The sequence below is a fragment of the Vigna unguiculata genome, chromosome 7 (assembly GCF_037176805.1).
Source record: "Vigna unguiculata cultivar grain cowpea cultivar isolate G323 ecotype 2 chromosome 7, ASM3717680v1, whole genome shotgun sequence".
Lineage (NCBI taxonomy): Eukaryota > Viridiplantae > Streptophyta > Magnoliopsida > Fabales > Fabaceae > Vigna > Vigna unguiculata.
In genome coordinates this window covers 15,489,138-15,507,134 of record NC_140798.1, presented here as the reverse complement: position 1 = coordinate 15,507,134, position 17,997 = coordinate 15,489,138, and the positions used below count along the sequence as shown (strand labels likewise).

Sequence of the window (17,997 nt, the reverse complement as noted above, 5' to 3'; positions counted from 1 at the left end):
TAAATGATGTGGAGGAGAGAGTAAAGCAAATGCATAAAACATAAAGTAAAAGGCATAAAACAAGTGTACATATGTACCTTTGATCTCCTTTGTTTTTAGCACACTTTAGCCACTTTTTGGAGACATATGAGACACATTCTTTGTCTCTTTTTGTACTAGAACGAAATTAGTCTTGCACACACCATCGTTAGCTCTTTTGTCTCTCCTTTTTGTAACCTTATTTGACCTAGTTTCTAGAAGCTAGGGTTATGTTTTTGTAGAGACATCTTTAGGTATCTTTTATTTGCTTAGAGGCCCCTAAACTCTTCTATATAAGGGGTGCTCATAGACATGTAAAAGGGTTGAACATTTTGAAGTAAAAACAATCTTGTGTCTCAACCATTTGTGAGAGTTTCCTCCCTAGGGAGTGAATACTTTTAAGCATTATCTTGCATAGCAAGTGGCGGCACACATCCACTCATCTTCAAGGTTGTCATGGCTTCTAGTCTAGCCTTGTAGTGGCGTGCTTCTCACATTTTTACCATTTCTTTCCTTTCCATTTTATGTTTTCTTCTTCCTTTAATTGTTCTTGGTTTTCTATGGTTTATGTGTTTTCCATTTTCTTTTCGTTTTGAATCAATCCATCATCTTCTTCTTTTGAGCTTTGTGAAAGAAACATTCACATCTAGATAGCTTGCAATCTTAATGTCTAGTGGGGATTTCACTTAGCTTTCTTAATCAACTCACACCATATTCAATAATCTTAAAAAGGAACAACATAATCCTTCATCAGATGCTAGACTTTAAATGCAGGTAAAACTGTATAAACCAACACAAGCTAGGCTTTAACTGATAGTGAAAGTATGAATGACAATAGAAGTTGAGTTTTAGCGAAAAGGTCAAAAAACTAAAGTTAATAAAGAAATAAACATGAATGACAATGTATATATATATATATATATATATATATATATATATATATATATATATATATAAGACATGTTATGCATGAATGCATGAAATGAAAGGAGAAAATTAAGATTCCCCTTTTCAAAAAAATAAAATAAAAAATAAAAATCTCAAATGATAATTTAATTGATGATATGTTAAGGAAAGCAATTACCCTAACATGCAATCCTTTTAGTTGTATCTTACTTTTACGACACCCTGTAGGACTCGATTCAACAAAAAGCTTGCAGAACTCAATCACTCTTTGAATGAAGCCTGGGGTTTTTTATTTTAAAAATGAAAATGAAATCCAAGGATCAAAGGTATGGTAAAAAAACAGGAAAAGAAGCATAAGCAGATTCTAGCAAATCTTGAAAATAAGTAATGCTCATATCTTTTCATAGACAAGCCCTTTAAGCATAATATCTCCTAACCACAACGGAATTGACAAGGAAAGGTTTCTCCATCTTGGCAAGAATCATGGCTCCTCCAAAAAAAGATTTCTTTACCACAAATGGCCCTTCATAATTTGGAGTCCACTTTCCTCTATGATCTTTTAAAACGGGCAAGATTTTCTTCAATTCCAAGTCGCCTTCGTGAAACTCTCGAGGAAAAACTCTTTTCTCAAAGGCCTTTTTCATTCTTCTTTGCTATAGTTGACCCTGACACATGGCATTTAGTCTTATCCCCTCGATGAGGTTTAACTGATTGAATCGAGCTTGAAGCCAATCTGCTTCTTCTAATTGTGTTTCCATCAACACTCTAAGGGAAGGGATTTCTATTTCAAAAGGAAGAACCGTCTCCATCCCATATACCAATGAGAATGGAGTTGCCCAAGTTGATGTTCGGACTGAAGTACGATATTCGTGCAAAGCAAAGGGGAGCATCTCATGCCAATCTTTGTAGGTTACCACCATCTTCTGTTTGATTTTCTTGATATTCTTATTTGCAGCCTCAACTGCTCCATTCATCTTTGGGCGGTAAGGTGAAGAATTATGATGTCGAATCTTGAAATCATCGCACAATTCTTTCATCAACTTATTGTTCAAATTGGTAGCATTATCAGTAATAATCTTGCTAGGAAGCCCATACCTACAAATCAACTCCTTCTTTATGAACTTTATAACCACATTCCTGGTTACATTGGCATAAGACGCTGCTTCAACCCATTTAGTGAAATAATCGACAACCACTAAAATAAAACGATGCCCATTTGAAGCCTTTGGCTCGATAGCCCCAATAACATCCATTCCCCACATTGAGAAAGGCCATGACGCTGTTAATACATTTAGTGATACTAGTGGTGCATTAATATTATCTGCATATGATTGGCACTTATGACACTTCCGAACATGGACACAATAGTCATTTTCCATTGTTAACCAAAAGTAGCCAGCCCTCAAGATCTTTCTAGCCATGTCATGTCCGCTCATATGAGTCCCAAAGGAACCTTCATGAATCTCTTTTAGTATTTGCGCTGCTTCCTTTGCATCAACACACCTCAAGAGTACCGTGTTGTGATTTCTTTTGTAAAGAACTTCCCCATTCAATAAGAAATTTGAGGCTAGCCTCCTCAACGTTCTTTTATCATTTTCAAAGGCAGCCTATGGATATTTATGATCTTTGAGATAATGTTTGATATCAAAATACCAAGGTTTGCCATCTAATTCTTCTTCAATGAAGTGGCAATATGCGGGTTGTTCATGGCTCTCAAACTTTATTAATGGCAAACTTTCTTCTTGATTTAACTCAAACATAGACGACAAAGTAGCCAGAGCATCGACCAACTGATTATCTTCTCTTGGAATATGATGAAATACAATACTGTTAAAATATTTGGCCAAGCCTTTAAGGTATGCTCGATAAAGAATCAACTTTTGATCTCTAGTTTCCCATTCTCCCCTTAATTGGTGGATTACTAATGCTAAGTCCCCGTATACTTCTAACACCTTGGCTTTGGATTCAATCGCTACTCGAACCCCCATAGCACAAACTTCATACTCTGCAACATTATTGGTGCAGCTAAAACACAACCTTGTTATCATCGTGATGAGTCATTATTTTCTTTCATTCCACTAGCCTTTGTGTACCCATTAGACAGTTGATTAGTGCTTAATTGTTCATCTTTAGAGTGTTTTTCATCTGTTGGGCTTTATTGGGCCACTGTTCCGAATTTGGACTAATTTCACATTATTTGGCCTAATTTTTCTTTTTAATTATTTTAGGTATTTGGGTGAAGCAATTTTGGAGCTTGGACGTCAATATTCAGTTGAAGAGAGTCGCCACATCATTTCCACGTCAGCAAAGTCAATGGGTCAACATTTGAGGCCCAGAGTGGTATTTTTGTAATTCTGCAGCTCATAATGGCAGTTTCATAATTCTGAGTGGCAGGGGTGATATGACCACGAAATTAGGTCTGCATGGGGGAGACCAGCTGCTCCTTCTTCTTCCACACTCTCTCAAACCTCCATTTTTGTTGTTATTAAGCTTTGGAAGGTGACCCATGGTGGCACAAGCGAATTTTTCACGTTTTCCATTGGTTTTTCACGTTTTATGAGCCTTGGAGCACATTGAAGTTGTATTAACGTTTTCTACCGTTTGGGTAACATTTATATTGAAGTATTCTCATTTTTTGTTGTTGTTTTCGTTGTTGCCCTTTTCTTTCCTTGCTCATTTTCGATTCCTGCACCAATTTAGGTTTTCTGCATCAATTTGCACTCATTTGGATGGTTGAATCAAAATTTATGTTTAAGCCTTATTCGGATTCCATGAGGAACTAAATTTGCGTGTTAATTCTTTACAGAGAATGGATTGAAACCTTGAGATTAGTGTTTTGTTCAGTGGAGTTATGTTAATCTCACAATTTTGAATTTGCGTTGGGTTTAAATGAAGAAACCGTTCTGTTTTTGCTTAATTTGCAGAGTGGAATCATTATGTGTTCATGCTTAGTGAACTGTAACAGATTCATGGTTGTGTGCTTTGCTTAATTGCACTTGAGTTCAAGTTTATTTGCGCTTAGTAATTAATTCGGGTCTCATTAGAGTTAATATAACAATTTTGAGTTGTAATCCGTGATTGGTGGATGTTCATTTGAAGCAAAGAATCAATGCTGTTTTTACATTGATTTTACACATTTGCATTGAAGTTTTCAATTGTGCGTTGCATCCGTAAATCTGCAAAACCCCCCCCTTTGTGTTATTGTTGTGTTCATCTGGAAATTTCGCTTTGAATGAAAATATTGGTCGTTGGGAGACGACTTGGTTCATTTTCATATACTGCATTTAATATGTTTTAATTTGGTGGGGTACGGTCTCTATCAGATCGGTATGTATTGCTTTTCTGGAGATATGAGTATTGCCCCAATTCCGTGTCCTAGTGAATTAGAAGCACCATAAAAAAACATCACCCATGCATTGCTATCCGAGTCACCTCCATCTCCACTAAGAAAAGCAAGAATATCTTCGTCAGGAAATTTAGGTCGCATGGGTTGGTAATCTGGAATGGGATGACAAGCCAAATGTTTTGATAAAGCACGACCTTTAATAGCTTTTTGGATTATATATACGATGTCGTATTCCGATAATAACATTTGCCACCGAGCTATTCTGCAGCTAAGAGCTGGTTTTTCAAAAATATACTTGATCGGGTCCATCTTGGAAACTAACCACGTGGTATGGCTTAACATATATTGCCTTAGCCGATAGGTGGTCCATGCTAACACATAACAAGTTCGCTCTAGTATAGTGTATCTTTGTTCGCAACTTGTGAATTTTTTGCTCAAGTAATAAATAACATGCTCTTTTTTTCTTACTTCGTCGTTTTGATACAAAACGCAGCCCATTGACTCTTGTAATATGGTCAAATATAATATGAGGGGCCTCCAAGCATGGGTGGGAGCAACACTAGAGGCTCTTGTAGATATTGTTTGGTCTTGTCAAACGCTGCTTGACAATCCTCATTCCATTTCATCTCCTGATTCTTGAGCAACAGCTTGAATAGTGGCTCACAGGTCGCGGTTAGTTGGGAGATAAACCTAGAAATGTAGTTTAATCTACCTAAGAAACCTCGAACCTCTTTTTCTGTTTGAGGGATCGACATTTCTAAAATTGCTCGTACCTTGTTTGGATCAACTTCTATTCCTTTTTGGCTGACAATAAATCCCAACAATTTCTCAGACTTTACACCAAAGGTGCACTTAGCAGGATTTAGCCTTAGCTTAAACTTTCTTAACCTCTCAAACAAATTTTGCAAATTAACAACATGTTCTTCTTCTGTCTTAGATTTGGCGATCATATCATCTACATAAACTTCAATCTCTTTATGCATCATACCGTGGAACAAAGTCACCATGGCTCTTTGATAAGTTGCCCTGCATTCTTTAAACCAAATGACATCACCTTGTAGCAGAATGTTCCCCACAGGGTAATGAAAGTGGTTTTCTCCATGTCTTCAGGCGCCATCTTAATTTGATTATATCCTGAAAAGTTGTCCATAAAAGATAAAAGTGCAAATTTAGCTGTATTGTCAACCAGAGTATCAATATGTGGTAGGGAAAATTATCTTTAGGGCTAGCCCGATTTAGATCTCAATAATCCACAGACATTCGAACTTTCCCATCTTTCTTTGGAACTGGAACAACATTAGCCACCCATTGATAATCAAAGTTATGATGAAAATAATGATTATCAAGCGAGTCCGAGACTCGACATGATAATTAAAGTTATGGAGAATAATGATTATCAAACGAGTCCGAGACTCGACATGATAATTAAAGCTATAAAAAAAATTATAAAAAAGAATGATTATCAAGCGAGTCCAAGACTCGACATGATAGTTAAAACAATGAAAAAAAATTATAAAAAGGAATAATTATCATGTTGAGTTAAAGTTATAAAAAACAATGATTATCAAGCGAGTCCGACAATCGACATGATAATTAATAATATGAAAATAAATATAAAAAAAAGAAAGATTATCAAGCGAGTCCGAGACTCGACATGATAATTAAAATGAATGAAAAGAAAAAAAAAAAATATCAAGTAAGTCCGAAACTCGATATAGTAATTAAAGTTATAAAAATCTTAAACATCAAATAAGACATGATAATTAAAATCATAAAATCTTGACCATGAAAACAAGTACGAGATTCAACGTAATAAGCATTAGAATGATTATGAATGAAAGAGAAAAGAGAGAAAGAAAAGAAAGAAAGAAAGGAAACATAGCACACGTACCTACGTTTTTCAACTATTAATTAATATTATACCTATAATCACTTTTAGGACACCTTAAGTGACGATAAAGATTATCTAGCGGGTCTTACGCCTTTCTCATGCATTCATCAAGTTTTATATAAAAGGATGAGATGTCTTGTCATGCATTAATTATAGTCATGTGCACTTTTACCATTGTGTTCAAATAAAACATGCAATTACGTTGTGAATCAGATATATATTAGGAGTGCATGTCACATTCCGCAAATGCATCCATAGCAATGTGAAAGAAGAGTCAAGCCATGGCATAGAAAGAATATGTAGTTATTTCCTTCAAATAAAAAACAGAAAAAAGACCTATGTAGAGAATGTAACACACCAAAATAAAGCAGCCTATTTGTGTATCCTTCTATTGGTACGCAAGCGTTGAATTTCGTATATACAGAGAGTTAAAAGCATCCCAGAGATTATTAACATTAAACATAAAACACCAATATATGTATATACATACTGAGAAACAGGAACAATGATGATTGAAGCCCCTATTTCTTATTTATCGTCGTATGGATGAGATAAAGCAACGAGGCGGAAAGCAGTACCCAAACAAACTCAAAACAGAAACACAGATACATATGCCAGTGTTGGAATCTTATCTTCAACGATAAGAAGAAGATACGTTGCATGCTGTCGGTAAGATAAGAGTGAAAAAGAGACCCATATTTTTAGAGAGAGAATATTGGAGAAGATAATTATTATTTTGGTAAACAATTCCATTTTCAAACGAGCGTAAACTTATTTTCAAAAATACATTCTTTTAATTTTGTTTTAGTGATACATAATAATGATAGAAAAAACATATTTTATTATTTCAAATATTTGATTAGAATATATATTATTTTATAATTTCTAGTACTGTTAAGTTTGGTTATCTTTTACAAATTCAAGTTTATTTTATTAAATTGTTTTGATTTTTTTAAGAACGACTTTTCTATTTTCAAGAAAACTTTTTTGTTATTCTTATTCTTAATTTCAAAACTTATTTTCAATGTAAAAGTATTTACTTAATTATATTTTTTTAATCTTTTCTATTGGTTTACTTTTTGTTTTTTAAAATAATTTTAGTTAGTTTATTATATATTTAAATTAGTTTTTTAAAAAATAAAAAAATTATAATTATAATTATTAAAAGTTAATTTTGTTTATATTTTATTCTATTCATCTTATCCGGATGAAATTGGATTTAACCATAATTAATATATAAAATAAATTAAAAAAATAAAACACTTTTAAATGAGTCAACCGCTAAAACATCATTTCATAATAAATCAAGACAAATTATAAAATTTTTACTAAAAAAAATGAGTTAACAAACATATCTTTCTCCCAATGACCAAACTGAATAATTTCAACAAAGGTATTAAAAGTACACATAATTTGTTTTACTTTTAAATAATCACACCTGTAATTTGTTAACCTTTGTTCAAATGAGATGCATGTACAGGGGACCTGAGTATTGAAACACGCGCTCCACAAAGCTTCGACTCCATTATTAATCAAAACACGGATTTTCACTACAAACCACTCACAGATGTTTTACCTCTCAACACAATTCAACAATCCAATAATTGGGGAAATCCACACACCAATAGGGCAACAATGCCAGAACTCAAAACTCACCGCATTGCAAACCCATCCGTTCTCCAAAATTTAAAAACAAACAATAAAAGCCCTAGAGGGCAACCCTATATTCAGTGTGGAAAGAAAATCGGTGATGAAAAAAAAAAAAAACACAGAGGACCCAACATAAGGACACACAGGATGATTTGATAAATACTACTCCACAACCTAGGGTTACAGAAGAAACATCTACTATTGATGGCACGAGTGTGAAGAGAGGAACACGAAAAGGGAACCAACTAATCCTAGTGCGAGGCAATGATTGACTATAGGAGTAAAACGTCTACGTTTGAGAGATAACAACCGGAAACCTTATCGCAGAATGCAAATAAAGAGAAAAAGAAAACAGAGAAGTTGGTTTGGTTTAGGTTGGGAGTTGGAGAATGAATGAGAAAAAGTGAAAGAGAATGGGAGAAAGAGAGAGAGTGTGTGTTAGAAATAGGAACTAGAGTTTTGTTTCTGTGTAAGGAGATGTGTTTGTGTGAAATTGTGAGAAGGCGAGAGAGACAATGTACTGTTAGTTTTGGATACTCTGAAGCAAAGGTATGAGTAATGACTATGAATCTCTCTCCTTCAGTTTTTCTTCAAACACGGTTATAATGACAAAATCAGAATAATATTTTTTCGTGACTATTTTCTCTCCATGTGTTTTATTTTTGTTCCCTTTCCTTTCTCAGCCTCTCAAATTTTTTTATATTGTTATTACAATTTTTGAAAAAACAAAATGTTAAATGAGTTTTTTTTTTGTCATATTTGATTACTTTTTAATTTTATTATATTTGTGATATTTTTTTCACTGTTGATTATTGACCATAGACATTAGTATGCGTGGCACCCTAATGTGGCGGTTCACGTTTGTAATCCAATATTTTACATGGTTTGTGAAAAGATATTTAAGGTGATACTATTTAGATAAGATTATAGTTTTTTTTTTTCTCAAATTAATTGTGATTACAGTTTAATTTGTTTATATGTCAAGTAAATGGGAATTGTTTAAAGGAAATAATTTGAGTGGGTTGGGTATGAAAACCAAACAGATTAATACTTTTGAAATTTAAATCTAGATGGGAAATCTGTTATTTGTTATTTTGTTAACATATCTGTGAACAAAATTGGGTTTAGCGGAAGAGATTATTCTCCCACACAAAAACTAAATTCTGATCAATCATAGTTAGTGTGAACATCCTTGCATGTGTTTGCAAAATAATATAAATTAAATATTTTTTATGTAAATTTTAATTTAAAGTTTTTTATGTTATTTTGCTTTAAATAAAAAAATTCAAAACATTTTTAATAATTTCAATAAAATATAGTTTTTAAATTAATTTTATTATTAAAAAATCAAAGCCTTTTATTTGAAAGTAAATTAAAACTTTTTTTGAAATTTAATTAGAAATTTTGTTAAGTAACTTGGTCAATAATGGTAGATATAGATATAGTGTAATATAAATGCAATTGTCCATTATGAACGAGTGAGGGAGGGATTGATACCAACTTAGACCAACAGAGACACTTGTTGGAATGGATGAAATATCGATGTTTAATTATGCACCGAAAAGGGGTGGGTGGAAGTGGCGACGTGGGTGTGGTCTGTTCACACGTTTGGTTGGTTCAACAACCGCAGGCACTGATTACGTGTATGTTTCCTAGCTAACTAACGCAAGAGAATATGAATAGCTCTCTCTTCAATGGCCGGGTACTTGCTCATAGATCCACAACAATGGCGGCAGAAGATTCCCCTGGAATTCGCGTCCGAGGGATGCAATTTTCCTATGAAACGCAGCAACCGCCGCTCTTCCTCGACTTTAACCTCAACATCGAACCTGGATCGCGGTGCCTACTCGTCGGTGCCAATGGATCAGGTAACCTAACTTCGTATTTATTATTATTATTATTATTATTATTATTATTATTATTATTATTATTATTATTATTATTATTATTATTATTATTATGGTTATTGTTATTATTATTATTATGGTTAATGTCATGCGTGCAAGAATTTCAGTTCGTTAAGTGCCTATGTGCAGGTAAGACGACTTTGCTAAAGATTCTAGCGGGGAAGCATATGGTTGGAGGAAGAGATGTTGTACGCGTGTTGAATGGTTCTGCTTTTCATGACACTCAACTCGTTTGCAGTGGAGATCTCGCTTATTTGGGTGGATCCTGGAGCAAAAACGTTGGCTCCGCTGTGAGTTTTGTTTTGTTTTTTTTTTTTTTCTTTTTATTATCATTAAATACATTGTTTCTCTTCATGATTTCTCCATGTGGTTATGGAGACTTTTCATTTTTCGTGCATTTACAGTTTGTTGATCACTATTTGTTTCACTTATAGAAATAGTCATCTTTGAGAATAATTGTTAGTTTGTTTGTTTCTTTTAAATGTTTCGAATAAATCTCCTGTTTTGTAGGAGAATTCATCTTTAATTAGTTGCATGATCTTCTCCTTTATATCTGCATATCTGTAACTGCCAGATTCCCTATGTAAAGGCTTATATAAGCCTCGCGTTTCAATCAAATAAATCATTCTCTCAGAAGTAATTAACTGTTTAGCATACCTTCACTTAACAATTACTTAACTGTTTAGCATACCTTGACTTAACAATTACTTAACAATTGGTATAAGAGCTCTAAGGGGCCGTGAGGGGCCTGAATCAGAGTGTGCACCAGCGAAAACAGTGTGAGAGAGTGAAGAGTGATATTAATGTGAGAAAAGTGTGCGAGTTCAGATTACAAAAGATGTCTGAAAAGTTTGTGCAACCAGCCATACCAAGGTTTGATGGCCATTATGATTTTTGGGCCATGACAATGGAAAATTTCCTACTAAGCAAAGAATTATGGTCCCTCGTAGAGGAGGGGATTCCAAAGCTTGGGACTGCGCCAACAGAAGCCCACACGAAAAACGTGTCTGAAGCCAGCCTTAACATCTGAAGGTGAAGAACTATTTGTTTCAAGCAATTGATAGGGAGATTCTTGAAACTATATTGGACAAGAGCACATCACAGGCCTTATGGAAATCCATGCAACAAAAATATTAGGGATTCACGAGAGTTAAGCGTGCTTAGCTTCAAGCTTTATGCCGAGAGTTCGAGCTACTGGGAATGAAAGAAGGTGAGAAAGTGATACCTGTGTGGGACGCACACGGCATTGTCAATAAGTTGAAGTACAACGGTGAAGAGATAAACACAAGCATGGTGGTCAGAAAAATTCACAGATCATTGACTCCAAAATTTAACTACGTTTTGTGTTCAATTGAGGAATCCAACGATATGAGTATCCTCAGTCTAGATGAACTTCATGGCAGCCTACTTGTCCATGAGCAAAGGATGCAAGACGTTCAACCTGATGAGCAGGTGCTGAAAGTTGCTCATGATGATAAACCCGTTGCTGGTCGAGGCCGCTGCAGAAGTAGTCATGGCAATGGAAGGGGATGTGGAAGATATACACCAAACAAAACATTCATCGAGTGCTTTCACTGTCATAAGTTAGGACACTATCAATATGATGTGTCCTGAGTTTGAAAAAAAGGTTCATTATGCGTCATTTGAAGAAGCAGCAGAGGCAGAGGAAGAACTTCTGCTGGTCGCTTATGAAGGAACACAAACAATTCAGAAATAGGACTGGTTTCTAGATTCTGGTTGCAGCAATTACTTGACTGGAAACAAATTGTGGTTCACAGAAATGCAAGAAGAAGGAATCAATAAAACAGTCCAGCTTGGCAATGACTCAACTTTGGCGGTCACTGCAAAAGGGAGTGTTCGGGTTGAGATTAATGGCACATCTCATGTTATATCAGATGTTTATTATGTACCTGAACTTAAGACTAATCTCTTAAGTCTAGGACAACTACAAGAGAAGGGTTTGTCTATTCTAATTCAAAACGGCATGTGTAAAGTGTTTCATTCAAAGCGAGGTCTCATCTTAAGAGACCAACATGAAGGGAAATCGAATGTTTCATTTAACAGCTTCACTGCACTCCCACTGCCTACAAACTGCAGAAATCTTAGAAACAGAAATACACTTATGGCATAAGCGATTTGGACACCTTAATTTCAAAGGTCTTTGTACACTTGCAAGTAAGCAAATGGTGACTGGTCTACCATCCTTAAAACCACCTAAAGAAATCTGCACTACGTGCCTGGTGGGAAAACAACACAGAGACACCTTCTCCAAGCATAGCACGTGGCGAGCCTCCTCAGAACTCCAGCTAATCCATGCTGACGTTTGTGGTCCCATATCACCTCCCTCTCATTAGCAACAAAAGGTACATGTTAAGCTTTATTGATGATCTCACGTAAAGTTTGGGTCTATTTCCTACATGAGAAATCTGAAGCACTTCCTACTTTCAAAAGCTTCAAAATCTGCATGGAGAAGGAAGCTGGTGCCTTCGTCACCTGCCTCAAAACTAATAGAGGTGGAGAATTTACCTCCAAGGAGTTTGCTGATTTCTGCACTCAGCAAGTATATCCATACAGTTGATAGCTGCCTACACTCCACAACAAAATGGAGTCGTTGTACGGAAAAACCGTACCATTATTAATTAATGCAGTGCGTGCTGTCCTACATGAAAAATAGGTTCCAAAACCTTATTGGCCCAAAGCAGTACGGTGATGTGTGCATGTTCAAAATAGAAGCCCTACATCCGCTATAGATCATCGAACACCAGAAGAGGTATGGAGTGGATCAAAACCGTGTGTCAATTATTTTTGAACGCTCGGATGTATTGTACATGCTCATGTTCCAAATCAGAAATAGAAGAAAGCTAGATGATAAAAATCAGAAATGTGTTCTCTTGGGGTAAACGATGAATCTAAAGTTTATAAATTGTTTAATCCCATTACAAAAAAGGTTATAATAAGCAAGGATTTTGTATTCGAGGAAGAGAAAAAGCTGGAACTGGCAACATGATTCTGAGAAAGATAAGACAAATGCTTTGGACTGGGAAGACAAAATGATTGACGACGATGAACGGGAACATGCACCACAAGAAGCAATAATCAGCACGCATCAGAACCAACTCCGGAACATATTGAATATGCAATTTCAGGAAGGCAACCAGGATCCGAAGACCTCCGACATGGATGACTGACTATGAAACAAATCTGCTAGTGGAAGAGGATGACGGGTTGCTGGCAATGATGATGACTGAATCTGCAGATCCTTACACCTTTGAAGAGGCGTGGACGAGTCAATAGTGGAGAGAAGCAATGAAAACTGAAATGGAAGCTATTGAGAAAAATATTACATGGCAGCTTGTAGATCTAGGGGTTATGCCCATTGGTATTAAATGGGTTTTTAAAACCAAATTCAATGAAAATGATCAAGTAGAAAAGTACAAAGCTAGATTGGTGGCCAAAGGTTATTCACAAAGGTATGGAATTGATTATACTGATGTTTTTGCACCGATTGCTAGGCTTGATACAGTGAGATTGTTGTTAGCACAAGTTACTCAAAGTGCATGGGATGTATTTCAACTTGATGTAAAGAGTGCATTCTTGCATGGTGATCTTCAAGATGAGGTATATGTTCAACAACCAACAAGTTTCATCTAGAAAGGTAGAGAAACTCAAGTTTATCAACTTCAAAAAGCTCTATGTGGACTCAAGCAGGCTCCACGAGCCTGGTACAACAAAATTGAAGCCTATTTTGCCAAAGAACAATTTACCCGATGCTCTAGTGAACACACCTTGTTCACAAAAACAAGTCAAGGTAATATTTTAATAGTCAGTCTTTATGTTGATGATTTGCTCGTTATTGGAAACAACAAACACTTTTGTGAAGAATTTAAAAGCTCGATGAAGATGGAATTTGATATGACTGGTCTCGGCAAGATGAGACACTTTCTTGGAATAGAAGTTGTACAAAGCAGGAGGAATTTTTATCTATCAAAGATGATATGCTTGAGAGATATTTGCTCGATTCAATATGACGTAAAGCAATTCGGTTTGGAATCTTATTGTACCAGAAACAACACTATCTAGAGATGAGGAAGGGGCTCCAGTAGATGCCACAAAGTTCAAACGAGCAATTGGTAGTCTCATGTATCTCACAGTTACTCGACCAAATTTAATGTATGGGGTAAGTCTAATCAGTAGATATATGGCATATCCAAAGGAATCTCAAAGGGACTATGATGACTTTGGTGAAGCTCCTTGAAAGCATTGCATGGTGGAAGGAGGCTTCATGGAAGCCATGGACGCGGAAGCATAGTGTTTAGGAAGAGTATTGGTGGAGGAATGGATGGTGAAGGGAAAGCTTTAGGAGGTTCGGCCAACCTAAAGGAGAAGGGCTAGAGAAGGGTTCTAGATGAACACTCTAGCTATCGACTCTCAAAGGCAAAATTCATAGAGTAATCTCAACATTATAACTTTGCTAAATTTCAAGAGTAGTCATTACAATGCAAGGAGCCACTCATTTATATTAGAGCAAGGTCTCCTAAATGACATGCTAATTCTCGGCCAAATGAGATGCAAATGAGAGAAGCCATGTGAAGTTCATGCATCTAGATCTACTAGATCTATGATCCGTGATTTGTGGATCTATTGCCATGAAGAAGATAAAGAAATCATGAAAATTGGCAACAAGTCCATGGAGAGGAGGTCGGTCGAGCAATTCAAACTTTGAGTACTTCAAGTGTGGCAAGTATGACCATTATGCAAATGATTGTTACTCAGACAAGTGTTTAGTTGTGGTAAGGTCGGGCATTTTGCCAAAGATTGTAAGTCTGAGAGTAGAAAAGAAGAGACGATCAACCTCATAGAAGAAGATAAACAAGAAGCGTCGTTGTTGATGATGGTGCGTAGCTCGGGGGTCGAGCACAAGCAAGTGGAGAACTTGGCAAGAAGATCAAGTAGCATGGAGAATTCAGTAAGAAGGCTGGGAATAGTTGATTACTCGACAAGATAATTGAGTAGGTTGTAGAGGTTGGTAAGATGTGCAGATAGTCCAGACAACGCAGTGGAGCATATGAAAAGCTCGAGTAGCTTGATGGAGCAAGTGAACATCTTGGAAAGTTCGGTAAGGAGCCTAGGTAGCTCAATGGAACATTCAGATAGCTCAGAAATTGAAGAAGAGCTTGTAATCCAAATGTTAGAGATTGCAAAAAATGATTTGCAACAAAGAGTTGAAAAGGAAGTTAAAGGGAATGCAATTTTACAAGTAAGCTTAGAGAGAATAAAGCAGGCTTTGCAGAAGCGATGCTTGGAACTTGAAGAAGATGTCTCAAAATTGCAAGAATAGTTGCAAGCTGAGAAGGATCTGAGAGTTGTATTGGAGGTGTAAGATGAGAAATGGCGAGTTGAAAAGGATGAGGAGATTGATGTGATTGAGCGCAACAATATGTGGGCATGGTCTGATATTTCAAAAGGAGGTTAGTCTATTGACAAGAACTCAATTAATGACAAGTCGGCCACAAAAAAAAATGGGAACCCAATGAGTAACAAGTCGGCTAGAGAGTAGAACAAGTCTGCCACCGAAAATGCTAAAATTGGCAGAGTGAACAAGTTGGCTATAGTGAAAGCAAAGTAAAAGTCGACCACAGACAACGTGAAAGCAAAGTCAATCATGAAGAAAGTGAAGAACCCGACTATTCATGAAAAGAGCAAACACAATGTGAGAGAAGTTATTGCATGTGGGAAGCCGGGATGAAGAAAAAAGGAACTGAGATGAAGGATAAGAGAAGCATTTAAGTTTACGGGGAAGTGTTGTGGGTTTAGGAATGAATTAGCCGTTGGAGTATAAATAGTAGTTAATGAGTTAGCTTATGTGGGTAGTTAATGAGTTAGCCATTGTGGGTATTTAATGTACTAGCCTTATGGGTAGTTACTAGCTGTTTATAGTCATTGTGAGTATAACGTATAAAACAATGAGTCTATAATTGTGAATTATATGAATAACAATAACAACAACAAGAAGTGAATCAAGTTTTTTCACAAGTGAGAGTTGTTGTCTACATAGATTAGTTGCATAGCGTTTGTGTTCTCTTTGGCCAGAACTAATAACTACAGTTAGATTTCTCAAGTTGGTTCATAATGTGGGCTTTTGGTCCTAAGAGCCTAATGTTCATGAATTACAACACAGTAACCCACTTCATGGCCCCAGTACTCTAATAGTTTTCTTTTCACACAATTGTTGTTACTGATTTTTCTTTGTATAACATTGGGTGGTGCGTTTACAGAATAATTGAACCTAAATCTCTACCGTAACCCCAATTAATAACCTGCTTTTTGTATGCTTTGATTAATTTGATTTCAAGCTTTGATGTAGTTGCTAACATATTCAGGGAGAAATTCCGCTTCAAGGAGACTTCTCTGCGGAACATATGATCTTTGGAGGTGGGTTTTTGGATGGAGTTGTCTATATTGCAAAAATCATTTAAATCTCCATTTATTTATTTGTGAATATCAAGAGAAAAGCTAATCATCATCTCATGTCTGCATCTGGCTTTTGTAATGTTGCATTAGAGTTTCTACACGATAATTAGCAATTCAAATATAAATTTTATTTGGTCCTGATGTATGATAGAGCTATTGTTAGGAAATTAAAGGTGTATGTTAGAAGAGAATATGCAGTTAGTTGGTTTGTTGGGGATGATAGTCTTTGTATTAGGGATACTATAAGGGGGGAGTGTCTGGTTGAGGGGTACGTGAATTGTTGGATAGTTTTGTGTAAAGATACTGACATCTTGTGTGAAGAGAACCTTTTTTCCCTTGGTCACTTTCGGATTGTTTGTGAAATAATACGAGAAGTTTTGCAGAGTGGTGTTTGCGTTCTTAGTGCTGTGAGTGTGAAAAGAGTGCGTGAACAGGTTTCTTTCATCCAGAAACCTAACTGCTATGGCGTTCTCTACTTTTCTCAGTTGAGGGTGCTGACCCAGATAGGAGAGACAAGTTAATTGAGCTGCTTGATATCGATCTGCAGTGGCGAATGCACAAGGTATCTGATGGGCAGCGGCGTCGAGTGCAAATCTGTCTTGGTCTTCTTTATCCATATAAGGTATTATTTTGTCTATGTACTTCAACAGGTAAAATCAAACCGAATTATATAACTGGAACCCTTGATTGACACTTCAGGTTCTCTTGCTTGATGAGGTCACTGTTGATCTGGATGTTGTGACTCGGATGGATTTGTTGGAATTCTTTAGGGAAGAATGTGAACAGGTATTTGCATACTCTGTCTGTGTACCTGCTGAAACACACTAGATATGCAAATGAAAAAAGTAACAAGGATGGCCGCAATGTGGCATTAGATAAGGGCTGGCTCTTATTGGAATGGTAATCATATTAAAATATAACGATATGAATTTGATCTTCAATTCCTACAAGGGAGGGACGAAGTATAGTGGATAAATTATTACCTCTTAAAGAAAGGCGATAAATGGCCATTTTGCAAAAGCTGGAAGCTTAGGTTAAAAAACGATGCTTATATTATTTTCTCATTTTGTAGAGAGAAGCTACAATCGTATATGCAACTCATATTTTTGATGGACTAGAGGCATGGGCAACTCATTTGGCATACATACAAGATGGTGAACTGAGAATAGCAGAAAAGATATCAGATGTCAATGAGTTGAAATCTTCCACTAATCTGCTGTCTGTTGTTGAGGCCTGGCTCCGTGCTGAAACAAAGGTTGTAAAGAAGAAACCTGTCCAGAAGACTTTTGCTAGTTCTCCTTTCTTTTCATCCAGACACATGGCGTATTATCGATAGTCTCTTTTACATAAGTTCCTTATAAAAATATTCTAAGTAATTCCTTCTTTTAAGCTTGTTGGTTGCTCATATTTTCAACATTTGTCCTGCTTGGAGTATCTATACTTATAAACTAGCCTGAATCGTAGTTTTTTTAATATTTGTAGTCCATTGTCACACCATAAATGAACTATACTTATTAATAAGGCTAAATACCATGATCCGTTATTTTTTAAGCTGTTACCGGCTTTATTTAGTAATTCTTTATACCAATTGTCTGTCACAGGTTTTGTCAGAAGTTTAAGAGGAAATATGATATGATTAGGATGGCCTCAAGAGGAGGTCCAAGCTTAAGTGTGTCTTCTCATGAGAAGATGAATTTTAGAAAGATCGTCAGAATAAGTTTGGGTGGATTTGAGTGGACGAATGTATGTTTCTTTGAGTGGATTTAGAAGGTAAAGTGAATGAAGTTGAAAATAAATTTTGTGGGAAT

General features: G+C 35.9%; 2 protein-coding genes and 1 pseudogene across 2 annotated transcripts; 2 read left to right on the top strand and 1 right to left on the bottom strand.

The window, feature by feature from the left end:
• Positions 1–2,531: 2,531 nt before the first annotated feature.
• Positions 2,532–2,972, bottom strand: LOC146884661 (uncharacterized). Its single transcript, XM_085675963.1, has one exon. The coding sequence runs from the start codon at positions 2,970–2,972 to the stop codon at positions 2,532–2,534; it is 441 nt and encodes a 146-aa protein (XP_085532089.1).
• Positions 2,973–9,293: 6,321 nt separating this feature from the next.
• On the top strand, positions 9,294–17,740 carry ABCI19 (P-loop containing nucleoside triphosphate hydrolases superfamily protein). The gene is made up of 6 exons (XM_028078543.2): positions 9,294–9,679; positions 9,848–10,008; positions 16,099–16,150; positions 16,675–16,811; positions 16,889–16,975; positions 17,262–17,740. Exons 1-6 carry the CDS (start codon positions 9,487–9,489, stop codon positions 17,523–17,525), a joined length of 894 nt encoding a protein of 297 aa, XP_027934344.2. The 5' UTR covers positions 9,294–9,486; the 3' UTR covers positions 17,526–17,740.
• LOC146884660 (uncharacterized) lies at positions 10,325–11,580 on the top strand (annotated as a pseudogene).
• Positions 17,741–17,997: the final 257 nt, after the last annotated feature.

Coding starts and splice junctions, on each gene's coding strand:
- LOC146884661 (XM_085675963.1), bottom strand. CDS start 2,972: ATGATAACAAGGTTGTGTTTTAGCTGCACCAATAATGTTGCAGAGTAT.
- ABCI19 (XM_028078543.2), top strand. CDS start 9,487: ATGAATAGCTCTCTCTTCAATGGCCGGGTACTTGCTCATAGATCCACA. Junction 9,680..9,847: donor CGTCGGTGCCAATGGATCAG/GTAACCTAACTT, acceptor GCCTATGTGCAG/GTAAGACGACTTTGCTAAAG. Junction 16,976..17,261: donor TTAGGGAAGAATGTGAACAG/GTATTTGCATAC, acceptor CTCATTTTGTAG/AGAGAAGCTACAATCGTATA.